Source organism: Rhineura floridana, chromosome 7 (assembly GCF_030035675.1).
Source record: "Rhineura floridana isolate rRhiFlo1 chromosome 7, rRhiFlo1.hap2, whole genome shotgun sequence".
NCBI classification, from domain to species: Eukaryota; Metazoa; Chordata; class Lepidosauria; order Squamata; family Rhineuridae; genus Rhineura; species Rhineura floridana.
This window is the reverse complement of record NC_084486.1, coordinates 112,119,640-112,142,887: the sequence shown is the minus strand read 5'-3', so window position 1 is coordinate 112,142,887 and position 23,248 is coordinate 112,119,640. Positions and strand designations below refer to the sequence as shown.

At 40.5% G+C, this 23,248-nt stretch overlaps 1 protein-coding gene across 6 annotated transcripts in view; it reads right to left on the bottom strand.

Moving 5' to 3' along the window:
* The window catches only part of RASA2 (RAS p21 protein activator 2), a 98,111-nt gene extending 75,100 nt beyond the window's left edge, over positions 1-23,011 (bottom strand). For 3 of the 6 annotated variants that reach the window (XM_061636883.1, XM_061636884.1, XM_061636887.1), the window contains exons 1-5: positions 22,210-22,613; positions 14,834-14,951; positions 12,544-12,647; positions 11,605-11,699; positions 2,365-2,441 (exon numbers count right to left, since the gene is read on the bottom strand). In XM_061636883.1, the coding sequence (XP_061492867.1) occupies positions 2,365-2,441; positions 11,605-11,699; positions 12,544-12,647; positions 14,834-14,951; positions 22,210-22,273 (458 nt within the window). In that variant the 5' untranslated portion in view covers positions 22,274-22,613. Of the gene's footprint in view, positions 1-692; positions 795-2,364; positions 2,442-11,604; positions 11,700-12,543; positions 12,648-14,833; positions 14,952-18,717; positions 18,837-22,209; positions 22,614-22,951 lie in introns of those variants that run through there. The other 3 variants (XM_061636885.1, XM_061636886.1, XM_061636888.1) reach the window with 3 other exon arrangements.
* Positions 23,012-23,248: the final 237 nt, after the last annotated feature.

Here is a 23,248-nt window from a genome sequence, read left to right as displayed (position 1 = left end):
ACAATTGGGCCCTAACAGAAATAAGTAGAGAAACAATAGAGACAGGCTCCTGCTTCCCTGTGATCCCCTCCAGCGTCATCCACCTATCACCAGTAAAGCTTCAAAATCCTCAGGTTCTGATGTGGCTACTTTGGGCATGAATATAACATTTAACAACAGTCTTAGCCAAGACAGCACAACCTCCTGCATGTGGCTCTTGAGTGATGCGCTTGACTACAATCAAAGTATTGAGCTCAAGGAGTTTATTCGCCAAAATTCATGAGAACACTAAAACAGCTGATGTATGTGGCTTTTGTAAACCTCACCGTAGTCTTTGTCCTGGGGCAGTGAGATAACTTGTGGATCAAATTACTGTGTATCAACTCTTGATCTTGGTCAAAATCTTGTGCAGTATACTCAATATAGACCTCCAAGGTGGGTGGGTGGCTGTTATGTGAAATATAATTCCAGCAACCAGAGGAGTTAGACAGGAATGTATATTAGAACCCTTCCTCTAATTTATGTAAACAATATTGTTGAATAGCTCAAGAGGTTCGACTTTTTCCTGTGGTTTCCAGGTCTAACTGGAAGTATTTGTGGTGTGCTATTATTAGTATTATTTTACAATTATTACCCACCCTTTACTAGCAGGTCCCAGGGTTGGTTACAACAGTTTGAAAATCAATTTATCAAAAACAATTAATATAAATTACCATTGCAGGAATAGGGTGAGTACTGAAAACATATGGTACAATGATACAGCCCTCCAGTCAGATATTCAGGTAGGGCTGAGACAAGCCAAACAAACTGGAATCCATTGTCTGAAAGAACATTTAATCATTACTGAGGAGACAGAAATGGGACCACATACAACTTCACTATCAAACAGGTGAAAAAGCTTTAGATATGTAGGCATGCCAGTTAATGAACAACTCCTGAAACAGGCAAAAAGCAACTTTAAACATAACTTCAAAAATAGCACAAGCAATTTTAAAAGTGTGTACTGAGAGAGGCAATTTGTTGGCTCTGATAATTAAGATATCTATAGGGAAATATACTGTCCAAAAAATATATGGAACTAATGTATGAAATATGGATGCTTTGATACCATACTAAACACTGTTCTATGCTTGTCTTGTTGTTGCCATGCATGCTGAGGTTGGATTCCCTCTATTAAGACTAGAAAATGTAAAGTGCTGCTTACATGCTGAATGAAGTTTCAAGAATGCCAGACAACCAAAAAATGCCTGATTGAACAGCCATTAACAGACAGGGTAAACAGTGCAGAGCTCTGCTCTGATGGCCTCTCAATGTACAATTTGAGTGCAACCAAGCATGATCTAATAAGGACGCCAATTCAGGCAAAAAGCAAATACTCCCATTTCAGATTTCAAAACCATTTTTGATACACAGGCTTGGTCAAGGTATCTGTCTACCACGTCCACCAGGTGTATTTACATTTCATTCCTTGAAAAAAAGCATTCATGAGCTTGTAATTTAAAGCCAAGCCACCTCCTTACAGAGACAGTAGATAGGCACTCCAATGGAGTACTGTCTGGGTATGCGTCTAGAAGATTCTTGAAGACAATGCACTGTTATTGTTCTTTGTGCAATACTCCTAGAACCGCAGCATCACTACTCCAAGCCACAGATATTGAAAAGCTGTGTTACCCGATGTCTGATAATGATAACTGTATCTCTTATAAGACAGCAATTTGCCCTAGCAACACAGAAAATTAGTATATACAATGAATCACTGTATCTTGTTTTGGAGACGTTATTTCAAGAGATTTCAGAGTAGCTTAGTCAAAGACTAGGTGTAACAAGATTACATTTTGCAGTGTTCTACATATTTACCAAGGCATGTGTAAGTAAAGTCATTTTTTGAAACATGGCTTCTATATGTCATATTGTGACATTATGAGCAATGTTTTAAAATAAAATTAGTGACAGGATGAATTCAGACGGGGCAGTTTGTAAACCAACATTCAAGCATTCAGATCTCAGGAATGAGGCCTACTAGGCTTTCACTGTCTGCAGCAGCCCTTCCCCTATTTAGGTTTGGGGGGGAGGCCTTGGCAGGGGCCCCCCTGATGTCAGGCCCCTGTACCTTGGTTTTTCAGATGTGTCACAGAAAAGCTTGGGGAAGATCAGAGTTCTTCCCTAAGAAACCATGGGGAAAAAAACTATGAAGTGAACCGGGGGCAACTCACCCATCACTAAACAAAATAAAAATGTAAGGCCACAAAGATTGCAAAAAAAAAAAAATTCAATTGGAAGCATTCTTGACAGATTTTGACAAGAGACAATTAAAGCAGTTTGCATCACCCCCTTTAATTTTCATTAGCAAGCAGAACAAGAATAGGAATCAATAAATGTTCTTACTGTACTACTAGCTGCTGGCATACTGATCCATTATCTGTAATCAGCTCATTCAGTTTTAATTCAAGGTGAACTTTTCCCTGTCAATAAAAAAATAAAAATAAAAGTTTCAATTGTAAGAGCCTATGCTTAATTGTATCCCTTAGCATACAACAAATAATCTATATGCTTTCAACATATTTTCTGATAAAGTTATAGAAGCATTAGCAAACGGATAGACCTATAATAAAGAGACAACAAACACAATACAGCTGAATTTGCCTTCTGTAGGTTCCCGATGAATTTAGACCACCATCCCGCCCCCTAGCCAATGTCTACTGCATGTCAGGGGAACATGCTCTAGAAGAGCTCCACACAAAACCACAGTTATCTCTTGTACCATGAACATTAAACAGCTCATAAAAGGAAAGAAGCAGCATCATGTATCATTCACCATTTAGGGCTTAATATCACCAATTCTTTGTGGTTGGACACCTTGGTAAAATGATGGTGCTGATACCGCCCTTCTATTCTCAGTAGCAACACACATAAAATACAGTTAAGGGTATCAAGAAACATGTAAGACAAGAATGATTTAGTACACTTGGATTTTCAAAAGGCTTTGACAGATACATCTTCAAAGTCTTTAAAGTCATGGCATAAAGGATGAGGGCCATATCCCAGATCAAACAGACAGAAAGATGGGAAGAGTATTCTAAATGGCCAGTAAAAAACAGGGGGACTTTGAAGACCTATTGAGACCGGTGTCATTTAACCTATAAATCTGTACGTTCATTTTCTGATGACAAATACTCTGCAACTTATGCTGGAAACAAGAGCAGGAAAGCTTATCATGTAGTATCTAACTCCAAGGCAAACTAACATTGTGAGCCTACATTACAACTACCCTGTTTGCCCTTCACTTTTTTTTATTCCTGAAAGCCTGCTAATGAAGTATTTACTACACGGAGGTTACAAATAATTGCTTTGCCACAAACTTAAAAGTATCATACTGCTTTTAAACAGCTTTGTGGTTCCTTGTTGGATGATGTAATCAGATTACTGGGTGTGGAAAGTCACCTAGTCTATTACAGTTAACACTTCAACTGTAGATGAACACACTAACTTGTTACCCTAAACCTAGCACCTGCTCAATAATAAATATAAGCCAAGGGCTGGCAACCTCTCCAGAAGCACTAGAGTGAAATATGCAATTGTCCAAATAGTTGTACATGAGCAGGAATTACAAATCACTGTCATGAATTTGGTAGCTGTCAGACTAAACCTACTGCATTTATTTACTTTTTTTAAATACAGAAAATTGTTATCCTCAAATGTGGAAATGTTATAAATATGATCTTGTATCAAACTTCTCAATATTAATTTTGGCATTGCTTGTAAATAATTTTTCCTACTCAGTTTTTCTATTATCAGGTAATTGCATTACAGGAATTTAAGAGTTATGATTGCTTATATGCGCCTGTAAGTTTTTCAAAAGTGTAAAGGAAGCATGGACATGCTATTTTTAAATTAACATATCCTACAAAAATCTTCAAGGAGGTCCTGATGCTTCAACACCAGGTGCAGAGAACCTTTGGCCATGCAGATGTTGCTAAACTAGAGCTCCCCATTAGCCCCAGTGAGCATGGCCAATGGCCAAGGATGATAAAAGTTGTAGTTCAGCAACATCAGCAGAGACAAAGGCTCCCCACACCTGTTCTACATCAATGAATTGTGTAGAGATCCAAACCTTAACCACCTCAAAATAGCCTCAGGTAAAGAAGGCTAGCCTACTATGCAATATACATAATTCTCATCTTTAAAAAATGGTATTGTGCATACACTTACATGCACCACCTTGGAAATGAATTCCTAGTAGTATTATAAGCCCACATGAACACACCCTAACAAGACAGGCTTGTTATTTAGGAAGCAATAAAAAAGTCACTGACAGAACACTTCCGGACTCAAATACTGAGCACCTCTATAATTAACTGCTATTAGTGTACTAAAGATTCTTTAAAAATACTTTAGCTATTCAACCTGTGAAGTTTAACAAGTGACAGTTGTCTGAAACAAATCCAATTCTAAAGCCGGTAAAAAACAGTTTCCCAAAACAAAATGAAATCCATAATAAGAAAGGGAATCTTTCCGTCATCCATAAAATGGCACAAAATACAGTCAAAATTAAGCACTGTCCTAACTTTCTCAAGTCAATGCAGCTTGTAAAGGCCTAACTTGGTGGAACAGGCCTATTTTTTCCAACTTGGGCTGTTGGTAAAGCTTACAGATCTAGCTGCTTCACTGTGCAAATATACACCATTGTACTGACACAGGAATAAGACTCTAGACAACCTGTATTCTGTAGACACACTGCATAATTACAGGATTTGGTCCAAGCAAATTTCTAGAAACCTCTAAAAGAAAGGTTAACTCTCCAACCATCATTCTAGTTATCACTAAAATACCACTTGAGATTTTGTAATGCACACATAGCCTGGAGGAAAAACTCAGCATTTCTCAGGAATAGCAAGCAGTATCTTTTATTACAGGCTCATCAAGCAGGGACATTCCTTTCAGTATCACACCCAGGTCACAATTCTATTCAGTTTAATTTAAACTATGTTATGATGCTTTGCCTATAACCAAGCCCAAAGTATTTACTTGAAAATTCCAACATTCACCTGCATGTTTGCCACTGTTATTACAAACATTACTGCATGATTCACAAATATCTGAACTATTTTCAGGACAACTAAAACTGTTGTTTAATCAAGCAGCAGCTATTTGTTTCATACGAGCTTTATATGGCATTCATAGACTAATTCAGTTGGCATTAGACCACCTCCAACACACCACAGATGAAAGAGGAAAGATTCTTTTTTTTTTTTACAATAATTTTTATTCAAATTTTCATAAAACATACAAAACAAAATCATAAAACATTCAAAGACAAAAAACAAAACAAAACAAAAATGATTAAACAAAAAAATAAAATGTTGACTTCCCATTTGTCGCAGATCAAATCAGTTATAGGTCTACAATATATAACAATCCTGTCTCTTAAATTATATTATAAAATCACTTTCCTCCAGTAGTTATCTTAATTATCAAATCTCATAAACATTACTTTATTCTTTCCACAAAAAGTCAAAGAGAGGTTTCAATTCTTTAAGAAATATATCTATCAATTTTTCTCCTAATAAACATGTCGATTAATCCATCTCGTTAATAATAATAATAATCTTATTGTCATAACCATAGTCCAAATAAACATATCGATTAATCCATCTCATCAAAATCTGTTAGGTCCAATAATTTCAATAGCCATTATTCCATTATCCATATTAATTCCATCTTCCATCTTCAATAGTCCTGTTAAGTCCAGTAATTTCAGTGTCCAATCTTCCATTATCAGTATTCCATAATAATCTTGCTGTCATAACCATAGTCATATAATAAGAGTCTGATGGGAATTTCCTCTATCCCAAATATTTTCTTGCCATCAATTCTGAATAAGTTGCTGAAATATTGTTGTAAAGTCATATCTCTGTTCTTCTTTTTTACAAAATGCACTGGCTCATCTCTTGAGAGTTTTTCCATTGTCACATGGCTGCAGTTAATTCCATAGATTTTCTCTATATCAAGCTCCATCACGTCATTCCAGTCCAGAAGATTATCCAAGCCATTGATAACTTTATCTCTAATATCTTCATTAATTTCTTCAGAGATAACGTTAAATTCCAAACAGTAGATTTTATTTCTAATATCCATAAACTCCAGATCTTTTTCCAATTCCACATTTGTTCCAATCTCCAGGGCTTGTATCTTCCCTTTATTTTTTCTTTTCTCATCTCTGATCTCATTCTCCTCTCTCACAGGATCCCCTATTTCTTTAAGCTCCTGCGTCATTTTGCTCAGTTCAATTTTCAGCTCCTTACTGCCCTGTCGCAGGGTTTGTTTCGTTATCTCAATCTCATCCATTATTTTCTGAAACATAATTACTTCCAGATTCTCAGCCACTTTCTTGATTGCCATTTTTAAAACCACGAAAACAAAACAAAACAAAAATAAAGAAGAACCACTTCTTATTTCAGCAACAATTGGGTTAATATTCCAGGCTTGATGACATCACAGTATAAACAGAGCAGCCTGCCTTATCTCTCTATGTTCAAGAATACAAAACAAATTTAGTTCCCAGCATCAAAACAGTTAGTGGCGTCGTGAAGAAGCAGATTCGTCAAAATAAAATAGACCAAAAAGAGAATAGTCCCAGACAATATAATGTTCCAAAGTTCATATTTTTTATTTTTTTCTCCTCGGAATAGAAATCCCTCTTCTGTTTATATCTTTAGAATGCACTTCCAGGACAGCTTTTTGCAATGGAAGCAGAGATAAGCTGTTAATTTCGTGAATAACAGAGAAGAGTTATAGCTCACCCAGAAGTTCTTTAAAGCTGATTCATTTGACAAATCTCTTTTTGCTGCAACAATTTAAACCAAGTAAAAAAAATAATAGAAAGAAGGGTGCTTGCCTGTTAGTCCGTTTTCTCTTTGAAGAAAATATAAACGTATTGCATTAATCAGATAGAGCTTGTTCGGAAGTCCGTCCGGCATTGCTGGCTGGACCTTTTCTCATAAATTAATGAAATCCAGTCCTCCCAACAAAAACAGGCTTTTGAGGTTGATCTCTACGTTTCTCCCTGCCCGGGAGAAATTTCATCAGTCAAAAAAAAAATGTTCTGACTGATTTATATCTGAATAAGCTTCTTTTGAGGCGGGAGCCCGTCTCAAAAGCAGGCACAAGCGAAGTCACCCTTCCCGGAAGTCTCATGAAAGAGGAAAGATTCATAGATACATTACTGTACTTAAGAAAACAGTCAACATTTACAAAAAAGTTAAATCATGACAAAACAGTTTATAAGTTAGACTTTTCTTTATTAACGAAAATCTAAAAAGTGACTAAAAATTCCCATCCCCAATGTAAAGTAATAACCTTCTCTGAGAATGGTTCAGGGAGCAAAATGACTTACACCAAGGACAGTAAGCAGCTGAGGGATCCACATAGGTCATAGGACTTAACAAAGACCCAGCCACCATAACCTTGGCATGTGCAGTTAATGCATCACACCATTTCAGAGAGGCACACATAGGATCCCTATATAATTTTCCCGGTCCACTCTATAGAAGAGTGTTACATAGATAATAACTTTCTTCTATTTGAACAAGAGATTCAGAACTTCTTACTAACCAGGGGCATTATTAAGAGATAGTATAGATACGATGTGGTATGGAGAATTTCATAGGCCATTCTCGTAAAAGATATTCCTCTCACATTCACAACTGGTGCTCCTGTTGAGGTCTTGGTCGCACTGTGGAATACGGAACTGACCCGGGCTATTGACACGATCGCTCCCACGCGCCCCCTCCGGTGTAGAGCTCATACAGCTCCGTGGTATACTCCGGAGCTGAGAGCGATGAAACAAGAGAGGAGGAGGCTGAAGTGCAGATGGAGGAAAACTCCCAGTGGATACAACTATGCTTTGGTAAGTGCCACCAATAAGTTGTATACAAAAGCGGTAAGGACAGCAAAGAAGCTCTATTTTGCTGCCTCTATTAGATCATCTTTATGCCACCCAGCAGAGCTTTTTAAAGTCGTGCGAGGGCTCTTACACTCTGGCCCCCACGATACTATGGAAACATCTGAGACCCGCTGCAACGAAATTGCTGGACACTTTCAAGATAAGATCGCATGTATCCGCAGGGACCTTGACTCTGATGTTGTGACAGATGAATCCATTGAAGTGTCCAGAGCACGGCCTTGTCCTTTATTGGATGAGTTTCAGTTGGTGCAGCTCAAGGAAGTGGACAAGGTGCTTGGAATGGTTCGGGCAACCACGTCTGTTCTGGATCCTTGTTCATCTTGGCTAGTGAAAGCTAGCAGGGCTGGGACCACCGGTTGGGCCAAGGAAGTGGTTAACGCCTCATTGAGGGAGGGAGTAGTCCCTGGTAGCCTCAAGGAGCCAGTAGTGAGACCTCTTTTAAAGAAACCCTCCTTGGACCCAGATAATTTGAATAACTATAGACCGGTGGCGAATGTCCCTTTTTTGGGCAAGGTTTTGGAGCGGGTGGTTGCCAGCCAACTCCAGGCGCTCTTGGATGAAACCGATTATCTAGATCCGTTTCAATCCGGTTTCAGGCCCGGTTTTGGCACCGAAACAGCCTTGGTCTGATGACCTTCCCTGCTCAGATGGCGGATGCTTACCCTGTTCTGGATGGGGTTACACTCCCCCTGAAAGAACAGGTACGTAGTTTGGGGGTTCTTCTCGACTCTTCCTTGTTTCTCGAGGCCCAAGTGGCCTCGGTGGCACGGAATGCGTTTTACCATCTTCGTCTGGTAGCCCAACTACGCCCCTATCTGGACAGGGACGACCTCGCCTCCGTTGTCCACGCTCTGGTAACTTCAAGATTGGATTACTGTAATGCGCTCTACGTAGGGCTGCCCTTGAAGACAGTTCGGAAGCTTCAGCTGGTGCAGAACGCAGCTGCCAGATTATTGACGAGGACCAGTCGGTCTTCGCATATAACACCTGTCCTGGCGCGTCTGCACTGGCTTCCTATTTGCTTCCGGGCGAGATTCAAGGTGCTGGTTTTGACCTATAAAGCCTTACACGGCGTGGGACCTCAATACCTTGTGGAACGCCTCTCTCGCTATGAACCTACCCGCTCACTTCGTTCAGAATCTAAGGCCCTCCTCCGGGTACCAACCCATCGGGAAGCCCGGAGGGTGGTTACGAGATCTAGGGCCTTTTCTGTGGTGGCCCCTGAGTTGTGGAACAGCCTCCCCGAAGAGGTACGCCTGGCGCCTACACTTCCATCTTTTCGGCGCCAGGTAAAGACCTTTTTATGCTCCCAGGCATTTTAATCTTCTTAATCTTTTTTAATCTTTTAATCTGTATTTTTAATTTTTGTAGTATTTATTTTGTTTTTGCTGTGCTTTTTGTTGTTTGTTTGTATATGTTTTTGTATTTTTATTATGATATATTGTATTTTATCTTGTTTGTTCACCGCCCTGAGAGCTATTTTGCTAAGGGCGGTATATAAATTGAAATTGAAATAATAAATAAATAGTAAATAAACTTTTGAAGTGTGCTAAGAAGAGGAAAATATACAGAAATATATTAGGAACGCTTTAGACTAGCATACAATAGCTTAAGGAGATACACACTCAATTTTGGACTGTGCCATGTCAGTTTTTAAGACTGATTTTATACACATGCTGCAGAGGGCAGGCCCAAGAGTTAGAGATGGGATTAGTATGCTATGAAATCACCCACAAAGCCACATGTGCAGGGCTTCCACAGAATGATGGTTACGTGGCATGATAAAGGCATTAAAATCTACCTTTGCTGTAGGTTTATCCTCCCCCTCCCTTCATCTTTCCAACAGCAAACAAAGTTTCAGCATACTGAAAGCTGGCTAGTTTCAAGTTATTAGGTATTTTGAACTTTACATTACTACATCTACTTTATTGTTTGTCTCAGTAATTCACAGTCAAGGAATATGAACTACGAAAACTTGACACAGCATACCCGCAACTAGTATGACTTTTGGCCCTGCACTCTAGGTCTGACTGAAATATATGCTTTAGCAAGAAGAATTTCATGACATCATGCTAGACATGGTTTAGTGCTATGTATGCGAGCAAGAATGAGCCTGAGCAAAACCTCAGGGTCATTCACACATTCCATGCCTATCCTTGTGTAGAGATTAGTATTCCATTCATAGGATTCTGGTTTGTTTTGTATCAACCAGAGATAAAACCATGGCTTATGTGAGCTTCCAGAGAGGAAATTTGTGGCTGCTGCATTCCTCCCACAGCCCTGATGCTTTCAGCCAAGCCATTTTTTGCTTAGCATGTTGCCCAAACCTGGGTTTGTATTTTGTTTTCTCCAGACAAACCACAGGCTGTAAACCAAAGAACAAATCTTGGTTACAAGCTCATGGTTTGTCTGAAGTGAGACAAAGCATGAGCCTTAGTTCAGATGACACACTAAGCCAAATCATATCTAAGCTCAGAGTAGTTCCACAGCAGGACCAGAGGAGTACAGTGGTCATAATCTCCTCTCCAGGAACCTGCACATTTGTGAGAAGCCATCGTTTGACTTAGCATTACATGTGAACCAGTTCAGTGTGGTTTAAAATAAGCTCTTGTCAGTTTCTAAATATAGTAGGGCCCCGCTTTTTGGCGTTCTGTTAATACGGTGCCAGTGGGGCGATCAGCTGTAGCGTGGGGAGCTCCAGCCGCTGTGCTCCAGCTGACAGCGCTTGGCCCCTGAAGCTGCCCATGCTGAGCAGCTGTAACATGGGGAACTTCAGGGGCAAAGCACTGTCAGCTGTAGTGCGGGGAGTTTCAGCTGCCGCACTCCAGCTGACAGTGATCTGCTGTAGCGCGCGATTAGCTGTTCTGTACAGCTGATCGCGCACTATGTCCCACTTTCTGGTGGGTTTTGCTTTTCGGCGGGGGCCTGTAACGCAACCCGCCATATGAGTGGGGCCCTACTGTAAGTCACCTTCAAACCCATTCATTAAGAATTTGTCTTGCTTAAGTAACCCTAGCTTGCTTTAAACCTAATTCTTCAATTGGTATATTAACAACAAACCAGAATGTGTTGAAAGTGAAACAAATACTGCAGAGGAGGAAGAAAGAAAGGGGTAGCACATAAGGCTGAGACTTTGTTCAGGCTTGTTCTGTTTGCTGCACATAGCTCTACACTATGGGTTAGCATTAAGTGAGAATGAGCCTTTTGTGTCCAATGGATCTTTTTATATGTACCTCCACTTTTTTCCTCACAAGAAAAAGCTTCTCCAACAGGAGCAATCCAAGCGGAAGAGAATAGAAAGAAAAAGCTTAGAGATTCTTATTTCCTTCAAATAAGGGGGTTTCTGACCTCAGGATACATACTTATTTGTACAATAATGCAAATTACTAAGAATCCATCAGTGTGAAAGAATGCTTCCTGAGCTCTTGGTTGTGATTTAAAATAATGGACAGAGGAGTGAAAAATCTGCAAAATAACTTTTATTTCCTGATAGACTAAGAACAATACGGCATTACCAATTCACAAGAACTAGAAAAATCAATCAACTATATTTCACACAGCATGGGTGATCTCAAGTAAAATTACAAACATAAGTAGGATTGGGGAGAAAGACTTTCCATTTAAACAATATAGCATTGACTTTCACATTTATTCAATTTTACCTGAACCTCTGAATTAGAATCAACAGGCTGAAGTATAAACCATGTTTCTTTGCCAGAGTATCTGCTCAAATCTTCTTTTTTGATAGCTACCTTACCTAAGGGAGGGGGAAAAAATTACCTATTTGTCCATACCAGTTAATCAAGTACAAGTTTTACGTGGGTGTTAAACTGGTTAAAATTAAAGTGTGAACTTGAAAAAAGTATTTGTATTACTCACACAGTTCTAGAAAAGATTTTAAATAATCATACTGTATATCCTAAGCAGTTTTCCTGAAATGCAATCTACAAACAGTAGGTGTTGGGGAGGGGTGTATTTGTCACTGTTTGAAACTGAATGACAAAGTTTTAGAATAAAACTTCTGCCAGTGAGATTAGCAGGGTCAACTGGGAACTCAAAATAGGCAAGATTGATGGCTGCTGGGTGGAGGATGGTCTACTCAGCCATGTAGGAGAAAGCCACCAGAGGCACCATGTAAGAAAGTATTGGGTTACAGCCAGTGGTGGCATTAGGCAAGTGGAAGAACTTCCACTTGTGCAAAGCTGGACTCCTGATTTTCAGCAATTCTCCTATGAGTTGGGGGAATCCACCAGAATAAATGATACGGTACAGAGGGTTGCCATATTAGGAGAATCAGTGAAAATTGGGTGCCCTACTTTATGTGAGATTCTCCTTGCCTAATGCCACCATTGGATACAATCCATAAAAATAAATGCATTTGAAAAGAGTAAGATATCTGTCTGTGGTTTAAATTATTTCTTTAATGAAACAAACCCACCATTAAGAATCATATCTAAGTCATATTCTGAGTAGACTAACTGAAATTAATTGTCAAGTCAGACATGACATACTTAAGTCCTCTGATTTCAATGGGTCTACCCCAAGTATTATTTAGGTGGATACAGCCCTAACTTTTCAATATAAATAATGTGGTTACTTACCTATACGAAGGTCTCTCTGTAAAACACTTTTGTCATAAATATAAAATGATAAACATTGGAATGTCCTTGGTATTTCAAAGAAGAATTCTTCTCCAAAAAATGGGCTGTGGAGAAAAAGTCAAATAGGATCTTAGTGAACCGACTGAGTTTATTGCCGCATAGCATAACTTATCATAAAATCCTAATTTACATAACTTCTAAGAGGATTCTCTCTGCAAGTGGTTTATGTCACACAAAAGGCTAGAAAGGGCACCATGCCTCCCAATTACTTGCATAATGTTAGCAGTTTTTATATTTAAGTAATAGTTTTATATCATCTTTCATTAGCAATTCCCAAACTGTTTTCATAAGATATAGAAACAGTAAAAATATTACAAAACAACTCAATCATAACAGACACAAGAACTAAAAAGCAGTATGAACTTAAAAGCCAGGTAAAATAATTCAGAACTACAGCTATCTCAAAAAGGCTTGGAAAAATAAGAAGTCTTTGCATTACACTGAAAGGACAATTAAGTAGATGCCAGGTAGACCTCCCCAGTGAGAACATTCCATAACTGGGGCACCACTACCGAGAAGGCCATCTACCTGGTAGTCATCCTTTGTGACTCAGATTTGGGGGCACGCAATGAAGGCCCTCTACTGAAGATCTTAACATACTTACACACATATTGGCAGGTGGTTTTTCAAGTATTCTAGTTCTAAGCACTTAAAGGCTTTTAAAGATCAAATCCAGCATGTTAATTGGGCCAAAAATGGAATGGTAACCATTGCAAAGGGGATAGCTCAATGTTGATAGGGATATATTTAGAAAGCCTATACAAAATATATTTATTTAATTTACATCACGCCCTTCCTTCCAAGGAGCCCAAGGTGTCAAGCAATCTTCAATTCAGTTCATATAAAGGAATTAAACTAAGAGTAGAAGACAACTGTCAAAATCAACGTCTGTGCTCTTCACATAATTTTCTGAAGATAACCTCTGGAGTGCATGGAGTGGCTGACAATTCAGCCAGATAAGCGACTAATAAGTTGAATAAATAAATAAAATAAATAAATGGAGATGGCAATATTGGAATGGATTAATTCATAAAACCTTCCATAGGAAATATGTGTGTGCAGAAGCCACCAATAATCTAAGAGATAAGTAACAGGATAAATTCTAGAGTTACATAGTAACCCATTCCACCATAAATTTTCTAGTTACAGGTATTAATGGGACCATTTCAGGAAATAATCATATGAACACCACAAGTTGTCACAATTAGCCCTAACTATTGTTATGCAGATTTTTTCCTGCCGCTAGCCTTAAAAGGTCTGCAAGTCTGGTCTACCTTGGAGCTCTTGTTTCAAGCCTCACACAGGCCCCATTCAGATGAGATGCTCAACCAGATGAGATGCTCAAGCATTATGAAAATGGGCGTCAGAAAGCTTTGGGCTAATATGCTCTCCTACTCCCCTGGCATGGCCGCAGAGGAGGACTTTCTTGAAACCAGCAAACTTTTAACTATACATTATGAGGAAATTTCAACTAATTATAATTGTAATTAACCATGGTTTATCTGGGACATGGTAAGCCACAGTTAATCCAAAATGCAAGCAGAAGTTTCTAATCTCCTTGAGACCCTGATGGAAGAGAAGGGCTTGCGAGCCCAAGGCTCACCAGGCCTCATTCATCTAATATTTGGGCCCCTCCAGACTGCTGTTTTATTGTGCATGTATTCTGCAACATAAGCTTAACACAATAATAGTGCTTTAGTGGGGGATTTATTCCGCTTTAGTTTGTTCTGTGATGCATTCTTAAAGCTGTCACTTAATTGGTGTCCAGAGGTGTGATAGCACAACAAAAGCAGAACAAAAATAAACCAAGCTATTTGTAGAATAAGAATTTACAGGATTTCAGCAAGAAGTTATGGGATATGCACTGACTGGAAATGAAGTATTGTTACCACCCCAAAACTTCTGCAGGCACAAACAGTATTGAAAATAGGATAGAGTGTGACCACCCCAACAGCTTCATGAGCACAAATCATGAGTGCACAATAAAAAGGACATCTAGAGGGCCCCTAAGGCCCAGTTCAGCTTCACATCTGAACACAGTCACTCTTCTATTGCATTATTATTTATCAAGCTGTTTCTGTAACCAAGACATTAAATTTTCAAAAGCTAAGCCAAAATGGATGAAACACAGAAAAAAATGTTTTATATGTTAAGAGATTGATTAAATGAGATATTAACCAACGGTTGCTACTCATCCGAAATCAGTCTGCCATTATAAAACAGAGTTTACCTTAATGACTTCTCCACTACCTGAGTGCGAAAAACCTCTTCTTGATCCAAATTGATTGTACAAAAGCAATCTCTCATCTTGTTTGGTCCAGAGTATGGCACTAAGTTTTTGGCTTGACCTAATGACAAGATTAAATAGTTTTGAGCAAACTTGGATAAAAAAATATGACAATCAATTTACAAGATTGTCTATAGCCAGGGTAAACAGTTGTAATTAAGAATGAAAAGCCACAAAATATTGCACACATTGTAATGCATCCTTGACTGAAGTGAACAAAATATTAACAGAAAGAAGCACAGAACCAGATATTATCATACTACAGAAATTAGTGAAATTTAGACATAAAAAAGGAAATCTAATACAATATTTCATCATAGCCAGGACCTAGAGGAGGCAGGAACCACTTCCTCTAGAATAGCATCACCTGATAAAAACAGGCTTACTACTGATCTAAAGGCTTCACTTCCTCCCACAACCTTATTAATATCACTTCCTGCAACACTTGCACTTTCCTTAGACAGGAATTCCATCTTGGTAACCGGTTAAGCTTGACAAAGCTGGCTAAATCAGACATGATTGTAGCCAGAAGCGATATGGCTGTAAGTGATAACACAAACACAGTCTAGTATTTTTTCAATAAATACTATTTAATTTAGCAGCCTGTTAGAGATCTTGATAACTTCCATGTTTTCCCTGAAAAAAATCAGTAGTTCTCTGAACAATACTGAGTGAATAACCAGACTTTTGAGTGATTCACACATATGTATTACATGACTTTCAAAGTAGAAACACAATGTAACTCCCCCCCCCCGCAAAATAGAGCAACAAGCCCTTAAACTAAGTAGGCGAACGTCATTATAAGGCAGTTCAGCTTGGAGAATGTTCTGATTTCCTTATAAAACAAAGAAAAGTAGTGCCATTTAAAAAGAAGTCAGGGATATCCATTGTCCGTAGAATAAATATAAATAAGGTATATCATGGGCCTTAATGGTGCCTCTAAGGATATAATTCTGCTTGGATAGCAGAGCAGTCTGAACTCAGAGAGACACATTTTAGAGCCGAGATAGGGAACCTGTGGCCTTCCACATGTAGCTGGACTACAACTTCCATCATCCCTGACTACTGGCCATGTTGGCTGGGGCTGTTGGGAGCTGGGACTCCAAAACTACCCCTACCCCCATTTTACAGCCGTATTTCAACAGCAGCATATTGCAAAATAAAGTTCTTTCAGGGAAGCGATATAAAATCTCAGCATCAGTGTGTTACTACTTTACGGCAGTGACCTTTAGCCATGTTGTCTGCACATTTCCTACCACTTCTAAGCAAAACAACTTTGTCAAATGACTTTATTACGTCAATGTTAAAGCCCCTGAACTCGTACAGGATTGGCATAAACATACAGGTTTTCCAGTTTCCTTTTTCTAAGGAATGGTTTTGTTTGTCTGGGGAAGCCTGTCTTTCTTCAGAAACTTATCTTTTCAATGAAAAGACTAGTAATGGTGAACAAATGTACCTGGAGAAAACTACTTAACATGTCTTGTAAATGCAGCTCTAAGAGAGTGTTGGGTGTATTTGAGGTCATTCAGTTCAAAGTGGAGCAACGGGGAAGCCCAAGAGGCCTGATTATTACCCTATATAAACTGGGACCACTCTCTAGAGCAGGGATGGCAAACAGATACTGTGAACTAAAATTCCCATCATTCCTAATCTATTGACCATGGTGGCTGGGACTAATGAGAGTCCAACAACACCTGAAAAGCCACAGGTTCCCCATTCCTGCTCTAAAACAAGCCCTGGAATCAGGGGCAGTGCCAGTGCCAGACATGCCAGAGCCCTTGGGCACCAGCCTGCCCCGGGCCCCGGCACACACACACACATGCCCCACCTACCTATCTTTCCCTTGGTGAATGCTGCCCATGCTGTGCATGCATGCCTGCCATCAACCAAGATGGCGGCCAAGGCTTTCCTAAGGGGCTGATGCCTTCACTGCCATCTTGGTTGATGGCTATGTGCACGCATCCCTGCCATCAGCCAAGATGGCAGCAGGGGCATCAGCCCCTTATGGAAAACTTGGCCACCATCTTGGTTGATGACAGGCTTGCACCCGCAGTGCAACCAGCATTTATGTCGAGAGAGAGGTAGGTGGGGCATGCAGGTGGGTATTGCGGGCCTGCGCCCTAGCAGGGGGTGCCTAGGAGGTCCCTCTCGTGATCTGTGGTAGGGTTGGGAGCTGATGCTGCTGCAGATTGCAGAAGGGAGTGCTTCCCATCCACCCTAAGGAGGGGCCCTTTAGGGGCCCTCGGCCAGGAGACCTGGCCACCCTCTGGCACCAGCCCTGCCTGGAATCCTCTGCAGTGTATTGGAATTCCTTGGCAGAAAAGCTGTCATGCAAAAAGTTCCCTAAAGAAAGATGAAAACCATTGTTTTCATAAACTATTTTTATTAATTACTATTAAAAATCTCTCTCTAAACCTCAAGATACCATGCAACACACACATAGGAACATAGAAAGCTGCCTTATACTGAGTCAGACCATTGGTCCATCTAGCTCAGTAGTGTCCACCTTGACTGGCAGCAGCTCTCCAGTACTTCAGGCAGGATTCTCTCCCAACCCTAGCTGGGGATGCCAGAGATTGAACCTAGGACCTTCTGCATGCAAAGCAGATGTACTACCAGTGAGCTACAGCTCTTCCCAAATATAATACAATCTATAAACATAAGGAAGAAATATGATTTTTGTATGAAGCCTCTTGGTTTTCACATGTACCTGTATACATGGAAAAAGCACAGTACCTTGGCACAACAACAGATGTTATAGTTTGTACACACTTAGGCACATTAAACACCTGGATATAAATACACATACAGTGGAGGGCCAGAGCTTACCATTGTAATCTTGCTCCCCCTACACACACACTGGACCATAGTAAGAGGTCTTCTTTCAAGGGATGATCAACAAATTATCTATTGCTTTTTTCCCATGGAAGAAATCTAATTATCCAGAAACAGTGTTAAAGCTATTGTGTTTCACTGATTAGAGTAGAAATTCCCAATCGGACTTGCATCCTCTTGGCAGCTGGTAATAAGTACTTCTTTTTCTTTCCATGTGTATTCAGCACACGTCCTCTTCTCTTTGGATGAGGTATAGCACACTCCAGCTTTACCTTGCCTGCATACAGGAAGGCAGAGCCCAAAGATTTAAATGTAACCACAATGTGGCTATCAAGTGTGCATATCAGCACTACCCAAATTGACATTCCGTGAGCTACACATGTGCAGGCTCCCCCGATATGCCATAGCTATTCCAGTAATTCACCAGTGCAGCTGGTCATGCTCTCTGCCTTTCAGCCACAGAATATCTAGCAGTTCAAGCGGCAGTCAGCCAAGTGTGCTAGTTACTCCTACCTATAGTACATGCAAAGATTCTCCAGACATCTTGGCAGTTGGAAGAAGCTGCTTCACTAGCACAAAACAGCCTCCTGCAGCTACACATTGGTTGTTAGTCAGGGATGCTGATGGGTGTGTCATCATGGGGAGGGGGAAGAAAGAAGCAAACATTCAGGTATGCAGCTGTATTTCCTAGCTCTTAAGTGTAAATATGGATTGGGCCCTTCTTTCTTTAATTTGCTGGATTTTTTGAAATTTTGAGACACATTACTATTGCTGTTCACGGCCAGAGATACTACTTGCCATGGTCCATCAAATTCCCCTGGGGAACATTGCTCTCTCTATTTTCTCTTAAAAGGAGATGGGTATGTATATGAAGTAGAATTAACTGTTTTGAGTAAAAGCTATTTGTCATAACAAATAGCAGTTAAAGTACAGTGTGTATTTGTAAATTAAATGAGCTACAAGTTGGGAAACTAACAAAAAGGAGCTACAACCTCAGTTTAGCCATACAGCTTAATCCTATGGATATGCCATTGAGTTCAAGTGCCGCTGAGCAAGTCTCTCTCCTCCAGCTTCAGCAATCCCCATCCTCGCTCCAAAATCTGGAATAAAACTGGCATACAATAGAGGTGCTGTAAGATTTACTGAGCTAACATAAATTAAGTGCTTTGATCAATTAGGAACAGCACCATATAAATACTGAAAACCACAACTGCAGGTAACAAAGGCAAAATTAAAAAGAAAGTTTAGGGCACCAGGATAGTAAGCACGCCTATGGCTGACTGTCCCTTATTGATTCCATGGTAAACAAATGTATTTAAGATGTCTGGAGTGTAGAAATATGCATGGTATTTCCAAATATATACTTCACAATGGCATCACCAGTTTATCACTATACATGGGCAGAATGAAATCCAGCAATGCCTTATAAAAACTTGCTCTGTATCATTCGTGGTATCATTAACCCCTGCTTCAATAAATCAGTCAACTAAACCTTTGATTAATCAGTTGGGGGTTAATTTCTGAGGCCTGTTTGTTTATGCTGGATTACTGTTAATAAGAAATGAAAAGAAAGATTAAGCATGGCATTTCCTTTTAATGACAGGTAGTGGCATTTATTTGTTCCTTTAATATCTCAAGGCTGAGGTTTAAGTAAGATGCAAATGTACTGAATTTTCATTGGATTCCTCTATTAAAAATTTCTACAAAACTGTTTGAAAAGATAATATACCAGAAATATTGCAAGACACAGTTTTCTAACTGGGGTTTTAACCAAAATCTAGTAGTATATGAATTCTTTTACACAAGGGATCTTTCAAAATAAAGTTTTTATAGAAAATATTTTTCCTACAAAAAAGTTATGGGGAATTAATGAAAGAGTTGGTGCGATGCTGAATACACATTTAACTTTATATAAGAACACTTCTCTCTTGTCAATACTGCTCAACTGAATCATTATGAAATCTAGTTCCGCATAAAAATGGAAGCTAAACATACTGCAAGCCATTCTTTAGAAGACTGAATAAAGGCATGAGAAAGGAAGTGGGTTATGTTTGACTTACATGAATGTACTTCAATCCCTCCCACCGTCAGAAAACCACTACATCCTGTTTGTCTTAGCTGCCCTAAAATCTACGTCAGCCCCATAACATTATCATTTCCTTACCCCTTATAATTTATCATATAATTTTCTCCCAAGTTTTCTATCTTCTCAAGTTTAAAATTTTCTTTGCCACATTTGGTCTGGCTAACATGGATCCTAGTACCCCTCTATCCCATTAATGTGCCCAAAAGAGTTACAAGTGAACACTTCAAAACATTCTGTACAAACTTCCTGCTACATCATATTTGTTGCATTTTTTACCTGTCAGTTGATTTTTACAGACAAGACAAAATACTGTGAACAGACTGAAGACAGAGCATGATTTCCAAGGATGCCACTTTTTACTTCAAGTAACATCTAGTGGCTATCCAAAACAAACATTTCTCATCTCAACTAAAGCCAGGTCTTCCCATCAGCTTGCTATTGTTCCCCTTGCTACTAGGAATGCACCTGCCCAGTCATTTTGCCAATTACAACCCATCAGCTTACACACACTTTTGAGCCTCTCCTATGTTTGTTACTTCTACCCTATCATAGCATGGATAAGAAAACTAATTTGTTACTAGCGTTATCACCAAACATCCAGCAAAACTATACACTTGAACTTCATGACTATTTTGGAATGACAAGGCCTAGAAATGTTGTTAACACCTATGGAAACAGATCCCTAGATAGTTTTCATATCACATAGGTAGTATACAATTACCATGACTAGGATTCAATTCCCTTAAGGATACTGTTAACCACAGTACATTCTTCATTCAGTGGCAGGTAACCATCTAGCATGACGCAATTTCTTCAACTCCTCATCCAGGAAATATGTTTGAACCTGTAAACTGCTTGTCCAGAAAACAACCCTTTAAATACTTCATGCCCCATTTCCCTATATTTCAAATAATCTTCTGTCTTCCAGGCCCACCTGCCCAAAGGAAACATTTCTCACCAAATACATATCTTAAGCTGCAATCTAATACACACTTATCCGGGTGCAAGTCCCATTGAATCCAATGGAACTTACATCTGAGTAGACACATATTGGAGTACAGCCTTACTCTATTATTGCTCTTGCACTCTTCACAAGGCTTTTTTTGTGATGGTACTCACTGGTAGAAAGTACCCGCACCTCTTTTTTTGGCTTTGCATGGCAACTATTTTGTGCCGGCACCCACAGCTCTTCTATCAAAGTACGAGTACTGGATCCCCCCCTTTTTAAAAAAAAACAGTGGCTGTTCATAAACCTTGTTTAAAAAAAATTCAGAGACACAGTTGCCATTGCAGCAACAGAGCAAAACAGTTAAGTCTTGCAGCCCCTAAAAGACCAACAAATTTACTATAGCATAAACTTTTGTAGACCACATCTGACAACTTGGCTTGCAGTCCACAAAAGCTTTCTTAGTCTTTCAGGTGCCACAAGACAGTTTGTTGTTGGCTTTTTAAAAAGAAATCCTCCAGTACACCACCCTTTGTCAAACAAAATTCAATTCTATTATTGGCATGGTCTGGATATAAAAGGAATTCCCACAATATTGAGAAGAGATATGTGCTTTAAACCCAAAGCAGTACTATTCAAATGTGTGTGTGTGTTAAACAGGAAGAGTGACTTCCAAGGGCTTTTTCACACATCTTAAATGTACAACTAGGATGTCTAGCATTTACACCTAAATATCTGTAGTGCAACACCAACAAGCAGCACTTGGGAACTCATGCACTGATCCACATTCCTCAGGTAGCCAAGATTGGACAGGGGCTCTCTTTCAAAGGCAGTGTGTGACGTAACTCCTTAGGTAACTCTGGAGACCCAGAAAAATGGGAGATAGCTTCCTCCAACACAAGGAATGTAGGGTTGCCTTGTCAGGCGTCTGATGCTCCCTGTTAACCGTGCCTGCTTTTGCGAGCGGTCATGGCATCGCCCACACTCGCCGTCTACACAGCACAGCAAAGCTTCTCTCCTTGAAACCACCTATGCTTCTGTCTCTCACTTCACCCGTCTTCCTCGGCTTTTTCTTTTCCCCGTTTTCCATCCCGCAGATGTGCGGGATGTGGGAGACACGGCTCTGCACCTAGCGAGAGACCAGCACACACACCCCTCCCTTGGACTAACTACCCACCGCCCTTCTTGGCCTTGAGGCGGACCAACCCTTCCCCTCCCTTGAGGCAAGGAAGAGGCACAGCAACATCTCCAAGGAACACAGACAACGGCGGGGGCTGGACAAGTGCAGCGGGTGAGTCAGTGAGGCCGCCCCGAGGGCAAAGGCCCTTCCTTCCGGCTCTACCCTCACTGTCCCGTCCCAAGATCTCCCCGTCCCCGCACCGACGCACATACAGACACACACGCAAACACATACAGGGTCTCTATTTCATCCGACCCCTCCCAGTGACTCACAAATCTTCCCGCGGAGAGTCTGCAGCACTCGCACCTCTTCGTCGCCCGCTTCGCCAGCAGCCATGGCCAGGGGTGCGTGGGTGGGAGCACCCGCTGCACAGCGCGCGGTCGAGAAAAAGGGCCAACCGCCTGCCGCGCGCACTTCCACTCGCCCGACTGTACACTGACTGATGAAGCTGCCCCCTTCCCGGCGACAGCAGAGGAAAGGAAAAATAAATTAAAAAAAAGGCCCAACCAGGCCGGCCACGCCCACTACTCTTCTGCACTTCCCACTCGCCTTCTGCCATTGGTGAGGACAGCTAAAAAGGGGGGAGAGGGCGGTGGATTAGGGGTGCGCACGCGCTTTCTCTCCTCTTCCTCTCTGAAAGAAGGGAACGTCTCTCTCTCCGTGGCAGCGATTGCGTTCCCTGGTGCATCGCCCCGCCCTCTTAGGGTGGCACCCGCCTCGCCGCTCGGCTAGGCGTGGCTAAGAAGAGGGCTTGGCTGCCCGGGATTGTTAGATCAAGGGAGTGCTGTGGTGGGTGTTTTGCTGTAGAATGTACACAGAAGTAGACCCACAACTTGTGTTTCGTAGTTTTTCTAGGACCGTGACATCAAACTGTGCGGCCAAATTTTCAGCGCATTACCGTGTACAGTTTTCTTTCTGTATACAAAAAAATCCCAAGAAAGCCAACTGAATTTTATATGCGAGGTGCCCAGGGGAATAGAGGGGTCTTGGGGGGATGTGTCTTAGACCACTTACTTTTGTGGGAGCATGGTCCTGTGTCTCTAGCATCCTATGAGCCAATCAGTAGGAGAATGTGTTAGCCACTGAGAAGAGTCTTTTAACATGCTTCTTGGTTCTTTCCTACTGAGTGGAGCCAATCAGAGTGAGTGAAGCAAGTCATTGCAACACAGCTCCATCTTTATATATCAAACCCAGATATATATTCTCCCTTTTCATCTTTATTGGCTCCTGGGGCAGCTGTTGTTAAGGGAGAAGGCATTAATAAGGATCACATTCCCAGGAGGAAAAAAAAGGTTGGGAGGGGGCATTGCT